A 20,149-nucleotide genomic window follows, 5' to 3' on the forward strand; every position below is an offset into this window, starting at 1 on the left:
AGCTAACGCAAGTTAGGCAGGGCTTATAAGCTTGCCAAACGAGCTATTTGTGCTTGAACGTAATGCACATTCATTTTACAGCAGTAAGAATGGTGGGACAAACAGTGGAAGTTATGAAAGCACACGTAAACATAGAAGTACTGATGCGTACTGCTGTTGGTACTGCGCGCACTATGCTTGGTTTAGCTGCACAGCACTGTGGGGCGACACTGGCCGGCTGACGCAAGCAGCGGTGTCTTACGTGACCATATTTGTCAAGCAAGCACTACGTTTCACGAAATGGTAATTTTTTCCCAGAACAAAATCAAGCCAGGTTTAAATACGGTCAAACTCAAACCAAAAGCAGATAACAGCTTCCCACGGTATGGTGGCGCCATCTAGGTTCAGTAACACAAACAAACGCATGAACGCCGCCGCTCTAGCCCAGCCGTGCGTAATCGGCTGCAAAGCGGTCAGTTCCTGTGATAACATTGCAGACCACGAAAACACACGATTTAGCGAGAAAATCAAAATTTTAACTTAAATTGATTAATTTCTCAGTGAATAAAGCATCGTTTGCATCCGGACAAGTGCTGGGGGCACTATAAAACACGAAATCTTTCGAATAAAATGAACTTGTATTTTGTCTTCATGGCCTCTTTAAGCTTAGCTTAATAGCTTAAGAAATGTACCCACTTTTAGACTGCTTCGCATCTTTCCTGGGAAATAAGTTCAAATAACACTTGAAAGCCCTTCAGAAAGTTGAAACAGCCATATTGGGGCTTAGTGCCATAATTTGCTGTAAAATAAACAAAGCAAAAAAAGCTTCTTCCTCAAAACCTGGGCACTGCTAAGCAACTAAATGGTGAACACTGTGGTTTATATTCCCATCTGTACGATGTGCCGAAGCAGATTCAAATGGCTGCCCAATGCACCAATGACGAAGAAGAAGGTGTTCAGCTCTGCTTTTAGCTTTCTACCCTGTCTAGCTATGCAGATTGTGTACTATAGCCAGGTACGGGAACGCACGAAACTGGAAAGCCCACCTGGTCAATGATGAGCTGGCCGAGAGCCTTGGCACCAAAGGCCATCTTGGCGGCCCCTAGAAATCCCGTGCCCCCCGTGTGGAGCATGTCGATGACCGTGACCGGCACGACCGGCACTTTGCCCGTACCTACGGACACGACCACCCCCAGGGGCTGCACCTTCTCCAACTGGCCCTGCAAGCAAGATGGCAGGACAGTGAGGAAAAGAGAACTCGCCCAACAACAGGACTGTCAGCACACATGCACATTCTGTCAAAGGCACGTTCTGTCAAAAGTGTACAAGCACAGACATCAGGTGGCTACTGACTTGGAAACAGAAAAAATGACGTGCAACAAGTGAATTTGGCTGTTTCCACGGTGAATTATGTGCACAGAGCAAGAATATGTTACATTAAATTACGTTAGGTTAGGTTATGTTAGGTTAGATTGGGTTAGGGTAGGTTGTGTTGCGGGAGGGTAGGTTAGGTTAGGTTAGGTTGGGTTGGGTTGGGTTTGGTTGGTTGGGCTAGGTTAGGGTAGGTTGGGTTGGGTTAGGTTAGGTTAGGTAAGGTAAAGAATATAGGTAAGAATATACAATAGGTGACCGATTTTTCGGACATGGAGGGGAACGAAAAATAGTGTAATAAAAGAGCAGTTCGCGAAATCCGCGAGTCATTACTCCTATGGGATAACTGACAATTCCTCAGCAAGTCCGAATTTTCGGAGTATGAAAAAACAGTCGGCTACTGTATACAAGAGGCTAAACAGCCCATTGCAGCAGGCACAGGCGAGCGACCGGATAGTGTCACAATGAAAACCAATGCGGACTACAAAGCTTCATAGCTGCGACAATGGCGTGGGAGAGGGTAGCAGCACCTGATGGACAAAATGACGGTGGCTGCGATTCATTCCGGAGCTGCGCAGTGAAATGCTGATCACGGCGGCCGCGCAATTTCTTCTTCTAAACAGATTAGGTCAAGTGCTTGTAATGTTATCTGGTCACTGTAAAGGCAGTGTTTCCCGTCCTGTCTGGTTCTTGCTTCATGATTCTGTTTTTCCCTGCTAGACACAACATGCTCGGAGAAGTATCTGTATTGCAGGAGAGCACTACAGACAGTTTTCCCTTTTGACATTATCTAGTGGAAGACTGCTCCCAGAACGTGGCTTCTTCATGGCTTCACATTTTCAGTCACAGGGTGTTGTGGCCTCGTGTCGGGTTTCAGTTCCAAAGCCTAGTCTCTGCGCTAAAGCATAATGGCTGTAGTGCACACCACTACCAACAGGTGGCGCCACATACAACAAAGCCTCACCTGCAAGGCCAGTCCGTCCTCCTACCACAATCCCAATTTCCAATGGAGGGGCAATGAAAAAATGCAAGGTTAGTTATTCTCTGGAGATAACAGATAACACAGAATATGAATATAACGACAACTGATAGGGTGTCATATAGGTGGTATTCCTTGAAAAGTTTAGCTGTCAATTTCTTTGCTTGGCAACACTGAAATGGCCACCGAAATGGCCGAAGCGCCGCGGACCTGGCGCGGCATGTGCCACTGCGCCCACACGCCAAAGAAAAAAAATAACACCAGCGTGCGTCGTCTGCTCCGTTTCAACCCGATTCTCAATGGTGGTGCCAACAGAGTTGTTATCAATCGCACTCACATTGGAGTCGAGGCACTACCTTGCGTATGGCGGGCTAGAGCTTGGAATGTCCAACCCATATCATGCGCTTAGCAAGGACAAGTACCGCCATCCTGCGGGGCCCAACGTAACCAGTAACGGCGCATTCACATGGTTGCCTGCATGCGTGCCTCGCTATTGAATACAGGCTATAGGTTGTACAGTGAAATCGCGGTATAGCAGACTTCAGGAATTGGTGGGAAATAGCTCGTTACTCTGAACGGCCGTTGTAGTGAAAATCGCAAAATTTAAGACAACCAACTATATTCAAATGCCTACAACATCCTTGATTGTTGATTGAGGGTTCAACGTGCCGACGCAACGCAGGCGATGAGGCACGCCGTAGCGGAGGGCTCCGAATTAATTTTGACCACCCGGGGATCTAATGTGCGCCGAAATCTTGTACACACAGGAGTTTTTGCTTTTCGCCTCCACCAGAAAAGTGGCCACCGAGGTTGGGAATGGAAGCCTACAACATCCTACCTTCACAGGTAGGGCGTGCAGGGCGGCTTCTGAAACCTGCCAATGATGAGAGACGGAAGCTTATCAGTGCCAGTTGCATTGTAGCAGTAGGGCACCATGACCAACTTTTGACTTCTTTCCACCTTTGCACTCTTCCTTGAAGTGCATTTGACAATGATTTGACTTCCTTGACAATGCACTTCCTCCTTGAAGTGCATTGTCTTGTCAGGCAAAAGTCAGTAGAAGCAGGCCGTCTCATCAGCGTTGAAAACATCATCCACCCGGTACGACTCCACCATTTCCAGAAAATTCTCTTTGCGCCATGTGGCTGCTGCTGCTGCTTCCACCAGGTTTTCTTTGCCCAACACAGTCTGCCAGGTGACGGCATTTCGCTGGCGAAAACAGTGACGCCAACCAGAGGACCGTTCAAAGCTAGGGACGTTGAGAATCGTCACCAACTGCCGCGCTTTCTCTTGTATCCGTGGGCCTGACACAATCAGCATTTCCACACAGCGGCGGAACACTACAAAGGGCATAGCCACATCACCATTCCCATCATTGCCATTGCTAAAGGGATGTCGTATGCATGAGCCACGCACAGTGCAAGTGGCTGCAACTCCTCCGTGTCTACCGAGCTGCCCACGACGCAGTCTGTGTTTTTCTTGTACAATGCATGTTCAATTCCATGACATAGGGTGCGCTGCGTTAACATTGGTCACGCAAAGGGAGTGGCTGTTTTGTTCATTGGTGTGACAACCTTGTGCTGCAATTCAACCCCAAGTTAATCAAGTGAGCACCACAGTAGCGCTGCTGTGTGGAAGCATTTGTGCGGGCTGAAGCGGCAGCAATACTGTGTCCCACTCAGCTCAAATCATTACCTCAACGTCGAGTACCGTTTCGCGCAGCATCCTACAGCCTACCTGTCGCAAGAGGTGAGTGAAGTCGTCGGCACAGATCAGCTGATTGCCAGCTGCCGTGTTTTGGTATCAGCAACAGATTGCTCAGCTCTCGGTGAGCACCTTTCCCTTCGACCGCTTGCCGATTGATGTCGCTAGTTTCCCAGCCAACAATACACTCACTGCTATGCCACCGTTTCATCTCAACAGGAGAGGCCGTGAACGTTTACAATTTGTCCGGAAGCACTAGCTGGTTTTTGTACTGAACAACTCTACCACGCGCAAGGTGCGGGCGCACTTGTGTCGATATCCGTGTTCGCAGGCAACTGCTCCACAGCGTAGGCATTTCATGTGTTGTGCCGCCTTCTTTTACAACCGCGGCTTCATTCTCCGGTGGTGATTGAAAGTTCTCGAAGGCAAGTAGAGCACCACAACACAATGTCATTGCGATTACTTATATCTGTTGACATTACGGCTAAGAATCAGGTGGTAATGGCGCAGATGATGGACGCCGGCACCTGTTTTTGCTTTCTGCGAGATGCGGACGCATGCGCAGACACAGCGGGCACTGCCACGGTGGTTTTCAGCGTTTCCAAGAGAAGAAATCGCCTGGTAAACTTTTATGTGAATACCATCTATACGGTGGCACAAAGAAAAAAAAAAGGAAAAGAAATGCTGTGCAGCCGAGGACGAAAGTAACATGGAGTGAGAAAGGGAGCGAGCAAACAAACCCACCGTGGCCTTGAGGGCTTCGTTGTACTCGCAGATCTCGGTCATGGCGTCCAGGGTCGGGTTGTTGGATATGAGCCCGCCGTCCAGGAAGCGCCCAAACGGACGGAAGTAAGTGGGCGCGGCCCCCGACGCCCGAGCTGCGCGCCACACCAATTGCTCTGCACGGAAACATGCCGTCCAGCACTGAAACTCTCTGCCACAACACCAGAGTTTGTTGCTTCAAGTAAGCCAGCCATGCCAGATAAATATGGCCGAGGCTTAACACTTGTAAACCTAGTCATCACAAGCGAAAGGTCAGTTTGACTTGGTGCTGCAAAGACTATGCACACAGAATTTCATAAAAGTCCAGTCTCGCTTGCGCTCTGGCAGCTCAAGGTCATTGCGACACGATGAATGACCTTGCAAGACATGGCAGAGTAGGGCTTCCCCTCTAAAGAACTGCCCACAACTCTTACGACCTCAGGCAAATAGTCACTTTGGTTTGATTTGGTGTGTGTCACTCAACAGCTAAAGGGAGCATGAGTTGAAGTTCACCAACTCAGTCTAACAAGACCAAACAGGACCAAGGAATACACAAGAAACTCGTCCTGCTTACATCACAGACGACTTGACTGGGGAGGTCAGGCTAAATTTAGGCTTACAGACACAGACCGTAGCTCTTACAAGTTGATGCCTGTAAACAGCTACCACATCTTGTCGCATCTTGTGCCCCGAAAGTGCCTCGGGGCAGAAGAAAGCGAAAGCTGCTCTCCTTGTGCACTCTAAGCAGCTTCCACGCTACGCCTCTAGAGCGTAGTACCAGGTTCGAAATGCTGCCTGGTCCGCTATATAACGCCGCCGGATACCACGAGAGGCTGTACTAGATAGGTTCAACCATGCTGGGTGAGGCTCCCTGGGACACAAACAGCATTTCCTCACCAGACAAAGATTTGTCAACCCTGGTTGAGTACATTTGCTAAAAAACCTCGTAATGATTATACAATCACACTATTGGCCTTCAGGCACTTGATAGGCATGGCTGGAGATCTTTGGGAGAGGCCTTCGTCCTGCAGTGGACATAATCAGGCTTAAAGAAGCCATGAAGAGAAAACACAAGCTTGGTTCACGCAAAAGATTGCCTCATTAGAATCATACTGACACCACCTGTAACGTAAACTGCTCAATTAAGCTACACAATTAGGAAAAAAGGGAATGGCCATGCGACCCACTAGCTAATTTCCCGCAACAGAACCTATGATGTCATACCAGCCAGCTCTGCGATTGGCGGAGGCCGGTGAAAGCAAACGCAAATTAGGCAGAGCTTATAAGCTTGCCGAACGAGCTATTTGCGCTTAAATTTAGGGCACATCCTTTTTATAGCAGTAAGAACAGTGGAAGTAACGAAAGCACACATAAACATAGAAGTACCGATGTGTACTGTTGTCGGTACTGCGCGCACTATGCTTGTTTTAGCTGCACAGCAGCCCGCCGCTTTCTAGTCGTCTTACGTGCACTGGCTGATTTGCGTAAGCGACGATGTCTTACGTAACTCTGTTTGTCGAGGATATTCCATGTTTCACGAAATGATTGCTTCATACAATAACAAAAACAAGCCAGGTGCCAATACAGTCAACAACAAAGCGATGGCAAGCAACGGTCCACGCATGAGTATGGTAGCGCCATCTGGGAAGACTGATGGCAAGCCACGCTGCAGCCGAATCACGCAGTGGAAGCTCGTTTGTATATGGGTGCTTATGACTTCATTGCTGACGTCGCTAAAACGCACGATTTGGCGGGAAAATCAACATTTTAACATAAATTGATAAATTTCTCAGTGAATACGGCATCATTTGCTGCCGGACAAGCGCTGCAGGCACTATAAAACACGAAATCTTTCGAATAAAACAAACTTGTATTTTGTCCTCATGGCTCCTTTAAGATAAAGATAAAGATAAAACAGCTGCCGGACTGACTTTCCATCACAAGTGACAGGAACTACTTCCCAGCGCCCTACGCACCCTGCGGTGGAGTGCACGAGGGGAACTCTGACTCCTCCTCCACGATGCCGAGGATCTTCTTGGGCGAGTCGTAGTTGCGGAACAGGTGCAGCGCCGCCGGGTGCCGGTCGGCCAGCACGCCCGTGATCATCAGTCTGTAGATGGTGTGCGCGCAACAACAGGCTGAGCGACAACGACACGCACAAGGGCGAGGCCGCTCAAGTCTCAGGACGCCAAGCTCACTTGGGGTGCTTGATGTCGGTCATGACGGTGTCCTCGCCCAGCTCGCGCCGGAGGAACTTCTCGAGCGAGTCGGCGTCGTGCGGCCGTGTGCCCATGAACACCTTGTCCTTCAGGCTGAAGTACAGCTGCAGGCACTCACGGGGGGTCTTGCCTGCACGCAAAAGATGGTTTGGACGGACACCGGTTGACCCCACATCCGCGTTTTGTGCACATTTCTCAGTCCTAAAAGAAAACGGAAAAAAATAAAGCCGTTCCACTCAATGTGAAAGCTGTTGGAAGTGCAGCAGTGATTCGCCATAATGGGCTGTGGCGCCATTATCCGCTCAATCGTACCACCCATCCCTCTCTTCGCCACCCTGTCTTGTTCCTCTACTGATGAATTCAACAGAGGTTTCTCCAACGCATTTTAAATTTCCCGCCTTCGCAGTGCTCGCGCACCGCACCCCCTGCCTGAAACTGCACCAGTGGGAGTTCTGTTCCTTTTGTGCTTGCTTTTCCTCCTGCACGTGCCAGCGTTGCACTGCCACTTTTTTCCGCTTACTATCGTAAAAACCAACCCAATGAGCGTTCCCAACTAAATGAACACAAGTGCTGCCAATTAGTTACGTACAGCTGAACCTCGTTATAAGAGACACTGATGTAAGAGACAAATGGGTATAAGAGACACTATTGACCCACATGGTTGGCTGCCCTATCTTTCCCATTAAATCGACCTCTTTTATAACAGACATCGGATGTAGAAGATTGGTTATAAGGGACAAGTCATCCTTGAACTTTAATCAATAATCTCGCTTGTAACAGACATTTTAACTTCAGACGCACTGCCACCAGTCACTAATTGCAGTTGCTTCCATCCTGGAAGCACAGGTGAATGACAGACGCCTGCAGTCACTATTTATTATAACTTCAGCAAACACACAGTGGTTCAGTCAGCTGTGAAATGACGATGAGAAGCCCTGCCAATGGAAATGCAACTTACAGAAGTGGTTGAAGCTTACTGCAATCTATTGGATGGAGTGCGATTGCACATGCGGGTTCTCCCACTCGCATAGCTCCCAATCAAGAAGCATCGCAGATGTTGACTCCTGCAAGCATAATGAATAGCCTGAGCCCACAGCGGAAGAAGCTGTGCGCTCTGCCTATTCATCAGGCTTGTGAACTCAACATGTACGATTCACCTTCCACAAACGAGGAAAGAAAAAAAAGCTTGCAGAATCGGTTGTAAAATACAGTGTAAATACAGTCATGAAGCAAACAGACATTCAGAACTGTTTCATAAATTCTGGGGGACGAACATAATTTAGAATAGATCTTTTGCAACATGCTGTAGCGTTCTTTTGAGCTTATTTTAGTCATACGGTGCCCACATTGAACTAGGGTCTGATTAGTAAGTGAAAAAATGGTACCCTGCTTATAAGAGACATCTGATATAAGGGACAGAAACTGCTCCCCGGTACGTGTCTCTTATAAAGGGGTTCAACTGTATATGTTTTATCAAATGTACCTGCAGTTTTCTTTGCGCTAGACAACGGGGAGATGTATGACAAGCGCCAGCGGTTCACAAGTTTAGAACGCTTATGGCTCTATAAACTGCTTGTTTTTCAAAGCCTCTGTAGGAGGCCGCAACAACGGTACGTCGTGGGGTTCTATTTGGGTCCAGTGAGTGAGCTACGGCGACAAGGTGAGCCCCTAAAGTGCTCTGCACTTAAAACTAAAGCAAAATGCGCAATCACACACTCTTGCGCCAGAAGGGTACCTTCCATCTGTAAGCACGACACGATTTCTTCTCGTTTTTGTCTACACTGCGGCGGAAGCCTGCGACCTAAAGTGGCATTAAGAGCTTCACAGTAGAACACAGGAGAAGGGGATGGTGCTGAGGAAGAGAAGGGAAAATAGATGATGAGGAGGAGAAAAGGGATGAAGAAAATGGGAGGATGAGGAGGAAATCGAATGATAGGGAAGAGGAGGGTGCCCCAGTCAGCGGTCGACCACGCACCACGCGCAAGCAGCAGGGCCAGGACGCCTCCCGTGCTGGTGCCTGCGACCCAGTCGAAGCAGTTGAGGATGGGCTGGCCGACGACCGCCTCCAGGGCCACCAGCATCTGGATGATGACCAGGCCCCGGATGCCCCCTCCGTCCAGGCACAGCACTCGGCTCACCGGGTGCTGACGGCCCTCCCGCCGGTCCGCCAAACGCCGCTGCACTGCCTCGCGCACGATCGTCGCACCCATCAGCTCATCGTACACTGTGTCAGGGGGATAAAGGGGAAGGGGGGGGGGGGAACAAGCGTATCATTAATAAATGATTGTACACACCCATTACAAAACTGGGTGGCATGCAGAGGCTCCGGAAGCGTTTTTGCAGTGGGGTGGCTCAAGACATCTGATGACGACAAGGACGATGATAACAATTTAGCGTTTGTAGATACAAGAGGCAATATTCCATTCCAAGATAAGTACAGGGCCGCATACACGATGTTAATTAAATGTGTTGATATGCTGCGCCTTACTTCTAAGTTGACCTTGAACCACCCTTATCTATGAAAACATAATAGAATTGAGCTAGGAGTACATTTTGCACTACAAAGAAATGAAGGAAGCTCACACTAACACGTAAGTCATGAAGGTAGCAAAGCTGTACACAACCATCGTGACCATCACGGAGGTTTAAGTCCGCGATTGCAGCTGATTTGCTTCTTCGCTGCCGCAACGACCTTTACTCAATCATTGTTGCTGAAGTGTCAGCTTCCTTCATTTCTTTCTTTGTCTTTTTTTTGAAGTGATGAGCATTGGACATCACCTTGGAGGAGCGTATGCTATGACGGGTCTCTCTCGTTCCGAGCAACTGTTGCCACGATTACGGCGAACGCTGGAGTCTTTCTCGTCCCGAGCAACTGTTGCCGCAATTACAGTGAACGCTGGAGTTTTTATCGCCAATCTTGGCCAATCTTCCTAAGTGTGTATGCTTGGCTAGACCAATGTGCGCCGCGGACACTGGGTGGTCGTCGCGAGGCACGCACACATGAGCGCTAGGCATTTCCCTGGTTTTGTTAAATGCCGGGCGGTCGCCGCGAGGCCCGAGCTCACGTGCGCACTTCTCTGCAATTTCTTTTTTTTAACTGCGGGCACAAAAAATTACGACTTGCTAAACAGCATCGCTGTTAAAGGGGTCCTGAAATGCCTTCCGCCAATGCATGGATGTACATGTAACCAAATAAAGCAATGTATTAGCAATCTCCTCCTGCAAGAATTTTGTTAAAGCGATGAGTATTAGCTGAGAAATCGTAAATCAAAAAACGCGAATTATCGTCGCGCCGTATTTCCTCCTCCTTTCAACTGTTTCTTTGCTGTTGGCCTCCCCTCCCATGATGCTCCGCTCCTCAGCGGTGACGTACTTCCGCTATTGCGCTCCCACAGACTGCCGTCTGCTACGGGCCAGCTCTTTCGGCTTTTTCATCTCTGTAGACACCATGGACACAGGCTGGAAAAGCGAACGAATGACCTGGCCGCACGTGTGCGGCCTGGCCTTGCCCTTTCGCGGCGTACGTAGCTGCAGGGCTGCAGTTGGTATCGGCGGCGAACTCGCAGCCGCGTGGGGAGAATCGTGCGCTCGTTCCCTTTGGTGCACCGCGCACTGTTTATCCAAAAAGCGCGGTCTCAGATGTGGCCCCGCTGGTGCCGGGTGTTATTTTGCGGTGGTTGTAATTCCTACTACCGGCGGCATGTGAAAAAAGACATTTTCAACCGACACAGAACCCGTGCACAAAACGCGCCGGATCGGATCGCTTTATCAGCGGCGATGAACGTGAAGGCGAAGAGCAAACCAACGCTGCACTCGATCAGTGAGAACCCGTGTTCTGACAAGCTGCACCCATGTGTTGCATTCAACACTGACGGGAAAGCGTTTGTTTGCACTTGTTTGGCACTCCGCTAGCAGATCAGCCGGCGAGACATTTCGGAAAACATTTGACAGATGGCGCCGTATGCATTAGTGTGTCGCTACGCAAAACTGATGAGACGCTCTACTAAAACTCCCATCGCGGTGTCACGTAGCGGGACGCAAAAATTTAGCGTTTAGCGTATGCAAAGGCCACAAACGCTGTACTAAAACTCTATTAGCAGCAAAATAGCGTGCGTATGTGAAACCGCTTGCGTTTACAAAGCTGCACGCCGAGCGCGTACGTTTCAAACCTAGTGACATCGTTTAAATACACTGGCAAGCACATAGTCAGATATCAACCGTATGCTCAGGCGACAAGCAAGAGCTTGTTTTATGTGGGGCGGAGATTGCGCATAAAGGCCCGTTCGCACTTGCGACGAAAGCGAGTGAGAGCAGCAGGAATTCCGTCGCTTTGTCACGCGACGATCGTTTTTGTCGAATGGTCGGGACAAATTTTGGTTGCGTGACAGAATTCCCGTCGCTTTCGCTCGCTTTCGTCGCAAGCGGGAATGGAAAGTTCTGCCGCTGCCGTCTGCTACGCAGCTCGGAGGTAACCGCGCGATCTGCTCGGGCCGGATGAACGCGCACACTCCCGCACGGCAGCGCCCCAAGCGGCAGACGGCCGCGTACATCGCTCCTGGCGCCCGCCTGGAGCCCGCCCTCGGCACACTAGCCAGTATATTTCAGGCGCTATAATGGAGGAAAGATTTTTTGCTTCCGATGAACCTAGTTCTTTGCCCCTGTGTTTTTAAATACGTGAAGTGGTTAGCACGTCGTCCTCACGCAGCTCTGTATCGTCGTAGCATCGCTGATTGTCCGAACGAAGCTTGCAGCTAAAGCGCTAACCACATGGAGCGATTTTTCGGCGACGCGACGAGCGACGCGACTAGGATCGGCAGTCGCTGATCCCAAGTCGCTCGCCGAGGCAACCACATGACAGCGACGGCTCGAGCGACTGGGGACGGCGATTTCAATGTTACCGCACTGCGCATAGTAACGCGCTTGGTACGCTGATTGTTTACAAACATTTTTTTGTTCATTTGTCATAAAAACATGACCAAAAAGTATTACGCCTTTCTACCTTGCTTTTCGCACTTCAATGCATCTCTAAAACTGGTTTGGGTTAGCGATAGCGCGCGCTTTTCCTTCTGCGCCTCGTCTCTCGGCTCCAACATGAACGCCGTGAAGAATTCGCTTTCTTGACGTCGTTTTTGCCACACGGATCTCATCCAGTGAGTGCGGGAGCCTTCTTGCTTCTGCTTCAGCATGTACACAAGCTTTGCCATGCAAAGCTTCCTTTGCCGCTGCATCGGAAACGCCGACGTCTGCGCGGACTTTGCGCGCGCGCCAAATCTCCTCCCCGTTCTCTTCCAAAACCGGAGGTTGCGTGCTTACGTAGGGGCTCTCCTATTGGCTAGTCGCCGAGGCCACTTCCGGGAGGCGAGCGACTGTTTCTGGCGGCCCAGAAACGAGCGATTCGATGAGCGACTTGGTCCGCGGCGAAAAGTAGTTCGTCGCTTGTCGCGTCGCTCCCCAAGTCGCTTACAAAATCGCTCCATGTGGTTAGCGCTTAAGCCAATGCAGCGACCGAAGCTGTGTGTGTGTGTGTGCATCGCCTCCTGTGTGTTGTGGACGCGTTCGTTTCGCGATGAAATGCGACATTGTACTTCTGCGGGTGGATAGTGCTTCCCATGGTCTGGATTATCTTTCTCGAACGACGTACCACTCAACCTCACATTTGGTATGTGCAGTGTGCCTGGCTAAAAGCCTTCTCGCTTGCGCGCCAGAGTTGTGACTTGCTGCTCGTCCCCGCAAACCGGGTGTGAGGTGAGTGCCGTATTTACGACGGGCAGGAGGAGGCAACTCATCGTCTGTCAATCGCGGTTCAGACTTGCAACGCATGTTGTGACGTTGCGTTCGTTCCAAACGCATCTCTGGATTGTTTTGAAGTTCAATAAAATGTACGCGTCAAACCCGGGCATTCGGCTCAGGGCGTTCTCTGCGATTGCACCAAAGAAGTGCCACGGGACTTTCTTTATGGTACGTACTCACGTAAGATAAAATCCACGTCGTGTTATGGCCGTGTTGCATTCAATACAAACGGTTAAGCGTTTGTTTACACTTGTTTCGTTTGTCGTAACATGTCAAAGCACTCCGGCACTCCGCTGGCAGATCAGCCGGCGAGCCGACGCTGAGCAGACGACTCATCTCTTTGCCGGAAGTGCGTGAAAAAGCCGCCCAATATCAGGATGTCTAGCTCATGACGAACATCTGGGAATCGATGATGTAGACATGTGAAGATGGCGGCGTCCAAAAACACGAAGGAAAGGGTGAGAAAAAAGCGACAAACTTTGCAACAAAAGTGTGAGCTTTCCGCTGCGCGTAAAAGAGTAATACTTGGAACAGGTGACGTTGGCGACCCAATCTAGCGATTGCGCTAGTTCATTTAGTGTGCTCAAAATGCCTTTCAGGGCCCCTTTAATAAACATGGGTCTTGGGGGAAAAATATCGGCATTGCTCGGTCTTAACCCAGAGCACTTGTCCTAAAATACCCAAGTACTGAAGCAGAGCAGCAGAGCTCTTTTAGCTGTCGCATAAAAGAATAAAAGTAGTGTTCCAAGCGAAGCAGTAGACGGTGCTGAGTGCACACAGGAAATGCCGAGCTTGTACCCACAGGGGATAAGAATCTCGCAAACAAGAGTGCTTTTTTTTTTTTTTTTTTTTTGCTTTGCCGTTTTAAATGAATAGTTCTTCCACAGAGGTCCGTCCTGGCTTTTCCAACCAAATTTTGTATCAAACACTATTTTAAGGGGGGACACTGGTCTTGAAGACATTCTTGTTATTTTTGAACCAATGTGCTTGAGATTTGCACATTAAGTGTACTTTAACATGCTGAGAACAAATGTGTAGTCAGTTTTCGTCTATGTGGTGTAAGTGCAGAGTTGTGCAACATGTTATGTCATTCCAATTTGGGCAATTTTTTTTATTATCTACTTACGAAAAAATTGAATACTTTTTGTTTCTTTGTGCTCTAGGAAGACCAGGGAGTGCAACTTTACTACAGCAGTAATTTTATCGTTTCTGCAATTGCTGTAGGCTTATTAAATGTCAGGTCATCAATTATCAATGCTTACGTAAAATGAAATGCATAAAAAATTGTCCTAGCATAAATAAATTCTATATTTTTATGGTTTTATTGCACTCTTTCAAATGCAGCAAAAATTATACAAATCTGACCAGTACATCCCGAGATATTGTACTCAACAGTTGACCACACACGGGAAAAAAATTGGTTCTGAGACAACAAGGCACGAAGTTTGGAAACGCAGGGAAAAATGGCCATTTAGCCAACTTCAAATGGCGACAGCTTTGTAAATACTAATGGTACAGCTATAATAGTTTGCATGTACATTCTTTGGGATCTATAGACTGCAAATAAAATTAATACAGAAAATTGATTTTTTGGCAAATTTTTGGTCCTCAAGACCAGTGTCCGCCCTTAATTAAGCAAGGGCTTTCTATTCACTCTAAACATCCTACACAATGTAATAATCAAAGCTATTTGTTTTGTTAGGAAAGAGGTATCGAACCATCTGCATTGCACTCGAACTGCACTTGCAAGCGCCTTCAAGTGCAATACAATTGACCTCATGAGAGGTGAATAAAGTTATGGGAAGGAAATTGTTCACTTCCTCTTAAAGGGACCCAGAAAAGCCTTTTGTAAAAGATACAAAAGGTTTTTATTGTCGCGTAGTACCAATATAGCGATGCAATGCCGTTGGAATTATTGATCTACATTCAGTATTAGCTGCGCCAGAAGCAATTACCGTATTTTCTGGTGTATAAGTCGCGGTTTTTTTCTGAAATTTTCGCTGGTGCGTCTTATTTATTTATTTTTTTATTTATTTAAGTACCTACATTCGCCCGAGGGCATTACAGTAGGGGGGCATTCACACAAAGCATAAATAATTGTGCGACTTATGTATGGAATAAATCTGGTTCGCGGTGGCCGCGCGTGGCCAGCGCACGTTGAGACACAGCTCTATGGTGTAAATCAATCCCAAGTCCACCGGTACGGCATTTCTCATAGCCCATATGTCGCTTCGGGACATTGCACCAAAGAATTTGCAGCTTTTTCTAGTCAAAAAGAATGATAATGGCCTGCGACAACCACGCGCCACTTTAGGCCATGCGCAGTAACTACAGTTCAGAATAAATTCAAAGTAACATCAAACTGGGTTGCAAAAACAAAATGCAGCTCATGAATTATTACAGACAGTTACTCTGAAGGAGGTAAACGTGCTGCTAATTTTTAAAATGACAGCTTGGAGATAAGTTTTGATTTTCGTGCCGCTACCCGTCGCGTCACTTCCGTCCGCCATGACACCTTTATTGCGCTGATTTACGACAGCACACAAGAGACGCGCGACGTTTGGAGAGGTGGCCAAATGGGTCTCCGACTTTTGGTACTCCATTTCTACAAAAATAGTTGTAGCCAGGTTGATAAAGGCCGGAGTATCCGGTCCGCGAGTGGTAACGATGTTGGCGAAGAAGGCATTAGAGAGTTGGAGGACAACAGTGATGCACCGGTGGAACTCCCACTGAAGATACTGAATTATTTCTTAGCGAGTCTGAGGAAGAAGACATTGATGGTTTTGCCTAAATGCCGTCCGTAAGTACATGCCATCTGTGTGTATCCATAAACCATTTTTGAGAAGTTAGTTATGTCCAGACTTTGGATGTTATATGCCCGTGTCTAGCCCTGTTTACAGGAGGATGCGTTAATAGGCGGCAGCCGCCGCAACCATGTACTTTCGCCGCACTTTCTAACGATCTGATTCACTATGAGTTTACCTAATTAACAAGTGCGTCTTAAATACCGGTGCATCTTATACAACGGTGTGACTTATACATGTTTTTTTTGGAAAAACTGTCATTTTGAGGGGGGTGCGACTTATACAAAGGTGCGACTTATAGACCGGAAAATACGGTAAGTGCACCTCTCCCCCCTTGCCGATCGATTCCTCCTCCCTCTCTGCTTCTTTCAAAGCAGCTGGAAACACTGGGAATAGCCATGTGACATCGCGACGCTCGACTTCCGTTCTCTGCTAGCTACATTCCTGCGCCTAGGCACGCGTCAATCGCTGCAGACCCGCCTTTGCCTCGGGATCGCGCAGGAAGGAGGAAGAGCAACCGGAAGCCAATGGCAGTGACGTTGCCAGCGAAGACGATCGGCCAAATCAGGGGGGCGCCTCGCCGTTGTGTCAGCCGCGATCGGCGTTGCGTCAGCCGCGGTCGGCGTTGCGTCAGCCGCGGTCGGCGTTGCATCAGCCGCGGTCGGCTCGCTGCGGCGGCGCGCTCATCGGCTGAGAAAGGTGACCTTCAAAAATTGTTTACAAATTATCCGTACAAAGTATGAGGCTCACACTTGGCTCAAAAATCCCCCGTTATGTGTTCTACCTCCTGAATGCATTTGATTGCCACCTTCACAAAGCTTTTCTGGGTCCCTTTAAGGCCTGTTCACACTTGCGACGAAAGCGAGCGAAAGCAACGAGAATTCCGTCGCTTTTTCGCGCGACGATCATTTTTGGCGAACGGGTGGGACTAATTTTTGTCACCGCGCGACAAAGTGACAGAATTCCCATCGCTGCCATCGCAGTGTGAACGGGCCTTTACAGGGACAGAAAATGTCTAGTGATATTAACGTGTAAGTAAAATAATACAAGAAAGAAAAAACCAATTAAAATTGGGAATTAAGTAACAAGTAACAATTACATGTTGCAGCTGGGTCATATGTTCTCACAAAGTGACTCAGTCATATTGAGCGTTACACTTTGAGCCTCTCCAGTTCTTTTTTTTTTTTTTTTTTCTTTAGAGCCACGATTTGTCCAATCGTGCCAACACATGGGGGGCTGAGCCCCTTCTTTTTAAAAAAGTAGGGGGGTTTCTGGAGCCCCTGGCAGCATGCAAGTCAGAGTTTCATACTGTAATGTACTCTAGAGAGAAATCTCTCCCTGCAATCACATACTGCCGTGGGCACCGCCATAGCACCTAGTCTACATGGCTGGGCTTGCCACGTAAGCTTCTTTTTGCTGCTGAAGCCAAAATTAACAAAAACAAGGCAATTTTTCTAGTTCGTATTGCTTGAAGCTTCTGAAATGGCATGCCAAATCCATCATTTGGAGCTTCACTTTTCTCTTCACAAAACACTTGCAAAAAAATTAGCAGTGGCTCAGCTCGGCTGTGCCAGGATATACGTAGCGTGAGCTACAGTTCAGCTGGTTATTCTTAGCTTGCCTGGTTGTCTAGGGTTAGCCTGATTATCATGCTTACTGCTGCTGCTGCAATGACACACACATGGTAGACACATTATGTGACACATGTTATTTATCAAGCGGCTCCAGCGCAGCGTTGCCAATCGCCCCAAAGCTAAGCCGGTGTTGCTGCGACGCACGAGCCATCAATTCCACACTTGGCCACCCCTCACATGATCAGGTGGACCAGGCTAGAACGGAGGTAGGCGAAGACGCTGGGCGCGTGGGGTGTGTGAGAGACGCCGGGCAGCAAGCACCGTTCTATGCGTCGTGTGACGTCACTGCTCCTCGCGCATGCACAGCACAGCTCTTCAGGAGCCACGCGAAACTGCTCAACCTCGGCCAGTGTAGCTCACGCTACAAAAACCTTTTACAATAGAGATTGTTTTTTTTTTTTTTTTTTTGCAGCCACAGGCAACTTTCCAGCCTGTTTGTGAGCCACGCCAAGTAAAGCTTGCTGATGTGTGGCTCGCATATACACTAGTGACGGATTTCCCTCTGGTATATACTATTAGTATAAAACTCGAAGATGAAAGTGTCCCCTGGGCCACCTGCCCCCACCCACCACCCCTTCCACCACGTGCTAGTCACCGCTGCTTCTTCCCTCAGTGCCCCACACTCACGGTGGGGCGCGCGAATGAAGTCGGGCTTGTCGGGCGGCGCCCCGTCGAAGGTCCCCTGGGGGCTGCAGCCGTCGGCGCAGTTGCGCTCCTGGGGGCAGCGCTGGGCGCCCACCGCGTGCAGCGTGTACAGCACCAGGTCCTTCTTGCTCAGCTTGGAGACGGCCGCCAGGTGGCGGGCCGTCTCCCCCTTCTGGTTCGGCTGGTTCACGTCCGCCCCAAAGATGATCAGCGCGTGGATCAGCGACACGTCGCTCTGCAAAGCACAACACCACGGGGGAGAGGGGGAACACCACCTTCTAAGGAGCACGTCCGGAATAGGTCAAAGGGGAAGTTTCACACCATACAAGAACCCACTACGGCATCAACCTAAGGGGTATGTCCAGAACAAGCACAAAAAAAACGTGTGGGCCACTGATATATCACCCTGCAAATACAAAATTTATTGATTATGAGGTTTAACGCTTTGATGCTGCACAGGCGATGAGGCGCGCCGTAGTGAAGGGCTCCAGATTAATTTTGACCACCTGGGGATCTTTAATGTGCGCCGAAATCTTGAACACACGCCTCCACCAGAAAAGCGGCCGCCGCAGCCAGGAATTGAACCCGCATCCTTGTGCAAATACAAAAACATAGCAGGAATGGCGGGAGAGGACTGCCTACAATCAGCCACAAAAGTAATGGTCTGCTCACAGAGAAGGGGTGCAAGGTAGGTGCCTTGCCCACCCTGACCTCTGACCTGCAGGCAAGACAAAGTTGGATTGCCAACACGTTGACCTCTGTGCACAGTGAGACTGTGCAAAGCAGCATGCCCAGAACTGGTCACAGTATAAGGCTTGCACAGACTGTCCACAGATGTGGGGTAAGAGGGCAGTGTCTGCCCTGACCTTTGACCCCCGAGCAAGATTAAGAGGAAAGATGGACAAAATTGCTTGGTGTGTACAGTGCAATCAGGCAGGTGATACTGATGGCCTGCGTGCAGTCTGCCACAAACGTGAGCGTAAAAGCAACTCTACATGCCGAAGCAGTGGCGCGGCTTCAACATTGACTGCTGGACCTTGAGTGCAGTATGTTCACGTACACAGATCAAGTGACGATAGCAGTGTTCAGAAAAAAAAAAAAAAAGAAGAAAAATCTCAAATCCACCGTGTGAAATCTGCTGAAAAAGTGGAAATGTGGTGCTCTAATGTTATCTTGAAGGTCTACGGGCGGCTGCCCAGGAACAGCAGCACTGTCGGCGTGCAAACTCTACAGTTCTCGCACAGGCGGGACACTCCCTCTCCCTCCCCTAGTGGAAAGGAGAGGAACCCGCCCCTGTGCGCCCTCTATCGGTGGGTCTGGGAACCGCCAGCAAGGTGGTTCCCAGTCCTACCCAGAGAGTCTGCCAGCAGGTCTGGGAACCTGCTCCTACCCCTGTGTGACACATGACCTACAGCAGACGGACGAAAAGGCTCAACCTACAACAGCTCCGGTGCAAATCAAAGTTCGGTGCACGCAAACAGGCCACAAGGAGGCAGTGCTAAGGCCACGTGCAGTGCATACACAGGTCGATTTCTGTTTTTAATGCACACGCAGCATGTCGGCAGAGCTTGACAACCTGCCCCACACACACTCACATTCTGAGATGCGGAGTGTTTTCAACCCACCGTGCAAAACCTGACATCAGCAACAAGCCCGGTAACAGTGGCAGACCGAATACAGCACTGCGCTGCACTAACAAAAATCATTAAAGCTGGTATGCACAACAGTATTTGCACTATAAGGGCTTTCATCGCAGCCAGAGTAAATTTCTGAAAACTAAACCAGCCATTTCACACTCTTACCTTTGCATGCCTCAGGCACTTAGAAACCGAAAATTTCGTAGAAAGCTCACAAATTTGTGCGAGAGGGCTTAGACCCCCACTGGCTTTTGTAATGTGTAGAATGGGAAAAAAAGATGCCATTTCTGGGCTGACGGGAGTTCTCTTCCGACCGTCCGCCTAAACACCCCTCTGTTAGCACTTACACCACAAGGCCACGCACGACCAAACAGCAGTTGAAGAGAAGAGAGAGGGCATTTACTTACGTCAAGGCCTCAAACCTCACCTTAGGAGGCTCGGCCTTTTGTCGATTCTTCTTGTTCCCTTTGACGACCTAACCAAAAACCAACGCGCCCATTTGGACTTCACCAGAAATGAAAGACGTGACTGGATCTATGTGTTGCGTTGCATAAGTGACAGCGCTCGTGCATTGGTGCTACATTTTTTTTCGCACTGCATTAGTGAAAGTGTCCGTGCCACATCT

General features: G+C 49.0%; 1 protein-coding gene across 4 annotated transcripts in view; it reads right to left on the reverse strand.

Moving 5' to 3' along the window:
• Ipla2-via (calcium-independent phospholipase A2 VIA) overlaps positions 1 to 20,149 on the reverse strand; it is a 40,968-nt gene that overhangs the window by 5,438 nt on the left and 15,381 nt on the right. For all 4 annotated transcript variants that reach the window (XM_077670299.1, XM_077670298.1, XM_077670297.1 and 1 more), the window contains 6 exons: positions 17,870 to 18,122; positions 8,990 to 9,238; positions 6,994 to 7,144; positions 6,772 to 6,905; positions 4,778 to 4,932; positions 1,026 to 1,199 (listed from right to left, as the gene is read on the reverse strand). In XM_077670299.1, coding sequence (XP_077526425.1) covers positions 1,026 to 1,199; positions 4,778 to 4,932; positions 6,772 to 6,905; positions 6,994 to 7,144; positions 8,990 to 9,238; positions 17,870 to 18,122 — 1,116 coding nt within the window. The remainder of the gene's footprint in view (positions 1 to 1,025; positions 1,200 to 4,777; positions 4,933 to 6,771; positions 6,906 to 6,993; positions 7,145 to 8,989; positions 9,239 to 17,869; positions 18,123 to 20,149) is intronic.

The sequence above is a fragment of the Haemaphysalis longicornis genome, unplaced genomic scaffold (genome assembly GCF_048455015.1).
Source record: "Haemaphysalis longicornis isolate Haplotype H1 unplaced genomic scaffold, Haemaphysalis longicornis Haplotype H1 scaffold_5, whole genome shotgun sequence".
In the NCBI taxonomy this organism is placed as follows: domain Eukaryota; kingdom Metazoa; phylum Arthropoda; class Arachnida; order Ixodida; family Ixodidae; genus Haemaphysalis; species Haemaphysalis longicornis.